The sequence below is a fragment of the Physeter macrocephalus genome, chromosome 14 (genome assembly GCF_002837175.3).
Source record: "Physeter macrocephalus isolate SW-GA chromosome 14, ASM283717v5, whole genome shotgun sequence".
Lineage (NCBI taxonomy): Eukaryota > Metazoa > Chordata > Mammalia > Artiodactyla > Physeteridae > Physeter > Physeter macrocephalus.
In genome coordinates, this window is record NC_041227.1 from 94,160,226 (window position 1) to 94,165,712 (window position 5,487).

The 5,487-nt window shown below is 54.3% G+C and overlaps 1 protein-coding gene across 1 annotated transcript; it reads left to right on the forward strand.

Moving 5' to 3' along the window:
• Positions 1–265: 265 nt before the first annotated feature.
• ABHD15 (abhydrolase domain containing 15) lies at positions 266–5,487 on the forward strand. Its single transcript, XM_007123589.4, has 2 exons — positions 266–1,198; positions 3,236–5,487. Exons 1-2 carry the CDS (start codon positions 318–320, stop codon positions 3,759–3,761), a joined length of 1,407 nt encoding a protein of 468 aa, XP_007123651.1. The 5' UTR covers positions 266–317; the 3' UTR covers positions 3,762–5,487.

Consider the following 5,487-nt stretch of genomic DNA (forward strand, 5'->3'; position numbering starts at 1 on the left):
TGCCCTCCCCACTCCCTTCCGCCTCGCCGGCGCGTCCTCGCTCCCTCCCCGTGGCCTCCGCTCCTTTCACCTCTTGCTCCTGCTTGTCGCAATCACTGTACAAAGGGCCGTGGGCGGGAGTGGGGGGCGGGTGAGGGGAGCCGGGACCGAACTGGCTGCCTCTGCGGGGCCGCGGCCAATCCGGAGTGTACCCCCTCCCTCCCCGCGGGAGGGCCCTGGGCAGCCGCCGCGGCCCCGCGGAGCCGCGGCCAGAGCGGGGAGCTCGCCAAGGGGACGTCCCCGCCGCTGCCGCCCGCCGGGGGCTCTCCGGCCTCGCCATGCCGCCGTGGGGCGCCGCCCTCGCCCTGCTCCTGGCCGCGCTCGCCCTGCTTGGCCTGCTCTCCGCGCTGCTGCGGCGCCCCGGGAGGCGCGCCGTCGGAGCGAGGACCCTGCCAGGGGCGCAGGGCCGAGACCACGAGGAGGAGGTGGACGGCGCAGGCTCCGCGGACCAGTTCAGCGACAGGCGTGAGCCTCTGCCCGGCGGGTGCAGGCTCATCTGTAAGCCGTCGGCGCTGGCCCAGTGCCTGCTGCGCGCCTTGCGACGCTCGACAGCGCTGGAGCCGGGCCCGCGCTGCTGGCTCTCCGGGCCCCACCTGCAGACCCTCTGCCATTTCGTGCTGCCGGTGGGGCCGGGGTCCGATCTGGCCCGGGAGTACCTACAGTTGGCGGACGACGGGCTGGTGGCCCTGGACTGGGTCGTGGGACCTTGCGCCCGGGGCCGCCGGGTCACCAACGCCGGGGGCCTCCCGGCGGTGCTGCTGGTGATTCCCAATGCCTGGGGACGCCTCACCCGCAACGTGCTCGGCCTCTGCCTGCTGGCCCTGGAGCGCGGCTACTACCCGGTCATCTTCCACCGTCGCGGCCACCACGGCTGCCCACTGGTCAGCCCCCGGCTGCAGCCTTTCGGGGACCCGTCTGATCTCAAAGAGGCCATCACTTACATCCGCTTCCGACACCCCGCAGCCCCGCTGTTCGCGGTGAGCGAGGGCTCAGGCTCGGCGCTGCTGCTGTCCTACCTGGGCGAGTGTGGCTCCTCCAGCTACATGACCGGTGCAGCCTGCATCTCGCCGGTGCTATGCTGCCGCGAGTGGTTTGAGGCCGGCCTGCCCTGGCCCTACGAGCGGGGCTTTCTGCTCCACCAGAAGATTGCCCTCAGCAGGTGGGTAACGGAGGCTGCAGACAAGCAATGGGGGAATAGAGGTTTGGGGCTGAGAAACGGCTCTGCCTGGTTTTGAATCAAACAGGTTTAGAGCAATTTGGGCAATGTTTTCCTCACACACTTCCTGAAGCGTCCAAACCCTCTAGTCTGGACAGAATCAGGGAAACAGGTTTAAAAGCCACAGACGGACTCAGCATCATTAGCTAGAGCAGGGACTCCTGACCTGGGGCCCCCTGGCCTCACCTCAGCCCCACCGTGTCTTAGCAACCTGAGCATCTGCCCCACCCGCCACAAGAGGCAGCACCTGACACGTACATCGCTTAGTCCATAGCTTGTCAAATCAGCAAAGAGGGCTCTGGAAGCAATTGTGACTGGTTATCTGTCCAGAATGTTTCCTCTGAGCCTGGAGGTGACAGGAAGCAGAAATTTGATGGTATTTGATTTATTAAAATTCTTTAGACCTGACAGATGTTTTGCATATTCCAAGGTATATATTCAATATTTAATGCAAAAATTTTAAGAGTATTTAAACATTTTTTTTTAATCTCCAAAAAGAAAAGAATCTACCACCAGGGTGACAGGGGAGAATTTTCCACTGAGAAGGCCTGAGTGACATTCCCACAGCAAATAACCAGGCCTCTGCTTACACTGTTGTTTTCCTAGGAGATGGAAGAATGAGGTCAAAGACATGATGGCAGCAGTGTGGTGTGGCAGAAAGACCTGGGATGTGGGGTCAGACCCACTTGGGTTCAAATCCTGAATTTCCAGCAAATTAGCTAACCCATTTGAGCCTCACTTCCCTCTTCAGTTAAATGGAGTTTATAATAACCACTTCCCAAGGTGGTTATAAGCATGAAATAAGATAACGAAAGTAAGGGGCCTGGCACCAATACATGGTGACAATTGTGATTTCTCTTTCTTTCCTTGCCCTATTTTGCCTTCTGTTCTAAGAAGGTCCACCCTGAGCTCAGCAACAGCCCATGTGCTACCATGGCAACCCAGAGCCACTGGAACAGCCCAGGGGCACTCTCACATGGCTTAACTGCCAGTTTCCATCCCCAAATGACCACCCTCAGTGCTGATCCTGGGCACCAGCTGGAGGATAAGGTAAGGGAAGTGGAGAGGAAACCTGGGCCTTTAGGAACTGCCCTGCCCATGGAATTTTGGGATTGCCAACTTGGGGCAAGCCTCTTTGAATGTTTGCAGGAAACACCTATCCAAATTCAGCTGGCTACGGCTGAATTAACCCAAATAAAGGACTGAGCTGCCCATCCTGGCCTCCTGGTCAGGGTGCCAGGCCCTCTCCAGGGAGGTGGAAACAACAAAGATGTCCCTCTTTCCCAGAGCAGTTGCTCTCAGGCTCCCATTTGGGACCTCACCCAATTAATTACACTCCCAGTCACTTCCTCCGCCACTCAGCCCTCTCTAGGAATACCTGCCCCACTGATCAAGGACACACTCATTTGTCAACAGCTGGATAGCATATTATCTTTTAAAAAAAGCAAACAAACTAATACAACTTAAAGTAAAATGTTAATGTTGGGGGATGTCACTTGCTGGTTTGGATAGTCTGAGCCACTGAGTTCTTCCAGGAGAGGTTCAGGAGGTGACAGTTCATAGCAGGTTCCCTACAGAGGGTCAGAAGATGAGGTCTGGAGGAGAGCTGTTGCAATAACTCAGCGGCTGTAAAGTCAAATGCTGCCCCAGGGCTGGGGAGGTAATGCCATGATTGACTGTCCTGGTAGAAACTGTAACACAGGAAGGAGGGAGGAAATACCCCGATTGTTGCCATGCCAGCCCATGTCGCCAGATCTCCCCATTTCCCTCGAGAAGCCAGATAGCTGCATTTTATATGAAATCTCCTGATTTTAAATGATGGCAATGACATGGAAGTTTTTAAATACATTATATGGCCAAAGAAAGCCCCTGTGGTCAGAATCTGGCCTGTGGGCTGCCACTCTGTAACTTCTGCTGTCAATTTATTTTCCAGTTCTTTCCTCTCTTTCCTTCCTTCTCCATTCAACTTCTTTCTGCCAGGTACGCCACAGCCCTGGAGGACACAGTGGACACTGGAAAACTGTTCAGGAGCCGCTCCCTGCGAGAGTTTGAAGAGACCCTCTTCTGCCACACCAAGAGCTTCCCCATTAGCTGGGACACCTACTGGGACCACAATGACCCCCTCCGGGATGTGGACGAGGCAGCCGTACCTGTGCTATGCATCTGTAGTGCCGATGATCCTGTGTGTGGGCCCCCAAACCACTTTCTGCCAACTGAACTCTTTCACAGCAACCCCTACTTCTTCCTCCTGCTCAGCCGCCATGGAGGCCACTGTGGCTTCCTGCGCCAGGAGCCCTTGCCAGCCTGGAGCCACGAGGTCATCTTGGAGTACTTCCGGGCCTTGACTGAGTTCTTCCGAATGGAAGAGAGGATGAAAGGGCTGAGCCGGCGCCGAGTTTCGTTCCTAGGGGGCCGGCGTCGCTGGGGAACCCTGCCAAAGCGGGAGGTCTCTCCCTCTTCCAACCTGGAGGAGATCTTTAGCTGGAAGAGATCGTATACAAGGTGAGACCTGACCCAAGAACCCACCAGCCCTGCGAGGAAGAACAGAGCTGGGCACGGCTGAGTCCTGAAAAGGCAGTGAGGACTGAATGGGGCAGGCAGCTTCAGCTCTTTGCCCCGATTCAGCCCCTTCTCTCTTAAACTGGTCTGTGGAAAGAGACGGAACTTCCAGCAAGCTAGCGTTCATTTGCCTCTGAGCAGAACTCCTGCCCAGGCCCTGCTCTACACATACCAACTCATCCTGGTTCAGCAGCTGGGCATTCCCCGTCACTGTCCCCTGTCACCGACTTCATAAGCCAAAGAATATCTCCATAAATGTCCCTGGACTCAAGAGAAAATGCTCGCTCACAGCAAAGATACAGAGGAGATGAGTTTTGTGAGCCATTGGGCAGGTCTGTGCCACATAAATAATGAGCTCTGCGACGCTGGTTCTCAAGCTGGAGCCACTTGATGTAGTGAGGACAGGAGGTTTGTGTCTCGATGGCACTTCCCTCGTTTTTTTCTGCGGCTGTGGCGCTCTGCTGACTTCATGTGGTGGCAGATGTGGAAGCGGCTCACAGAGCCAACGCGTCTTGCGTTGAGTGTGAGATAGGCCCAGAGGCAGTAAGTGCTGTGCTGAGACTGGGTTGGGGAGGGCAACCAGCTAGAGAGCGTGAACGCCTGCATCTGGAATACCAAGGGCCAGGCTTCAGCTGAGTTCTGCAAGTCCTGACTGGGAGTGGGGCTGATCTGGGGCTTCAGCCTAGGACCTCAAGACTCACTAGAGAGATCCCAAGGATGATTTTAGGAAGAGGAAATCCTCGCAGGGTCTGCTTGACCATGGCTCAAGGAGCCAGGCTCTCAGACATTCTAGCTGCTCCCTCCAGTACCATTTCGGGGGATTACTCCAGAGAGTTCTAGCGAGAGGTGTCTTTCTCCTGAGATGTGGGCTTTCTCTAAGTGGTGAAAGTATAAACCTCATATCTTAGGTGTTTTTTTGGTTAGTTGCCCTCTTTTCTGACACTACTACTAGCCTTTCCCTCTCCAGACCCTGGAGAGACATCTGGGACCAGAGAAAGCAAACAAAATTTCCAAGAGATTGGCTAGAGCTGACTCAGTGATTTATGAATATTTCACATTACCATGCTTTTTCTGCTCAGTTATTCAAAAGGCCATCCATGTAGATGCAGGAAAAGCTTCCTCCTGGATCTGACCACTCAGTGACTGATAGGCTGTTTGGTTTTATGAGGACTAATGCTTAAGATCAGAGTAAAATAAGGCATTGTACAGATTGACCCACACCTTGGTTGGGATTAGGCCATTAAGCAATACAATAGGACATCCAGTTCCTCCCAGAAAAGCTTTGCCCTGAAATTTTAATTGGTCATCAAGAAAGAAGGCACCTGTTTCGACAGGAAGCTCCATACTGGCCTCACAAATAGCAAAGCAATTTGAAGAAGGAGAGATGTTTACCAAAAGCCATATCCTAAGGCTTGGTATGAGGAATTTCTGGGGCCATGATTTTAGGTTTGGATAATTTTAGCCCATCCTTGTTCCTCTGGATCAACCAAGAAGAAACTCTGAACTATCCAACAATCTGAACTGAAATGCAGACAACATTCGTCTAAGGCACATTATCCTGTCATGAAAAAATTCCCTCCCTCCTTCCCCACTTCTTGTTCCTCTTCCTCTGTGTTCCTCATCTAACATTCTCTTACCATTTCTGAGCAGGAGAGATAATAAGGAAGTGAACC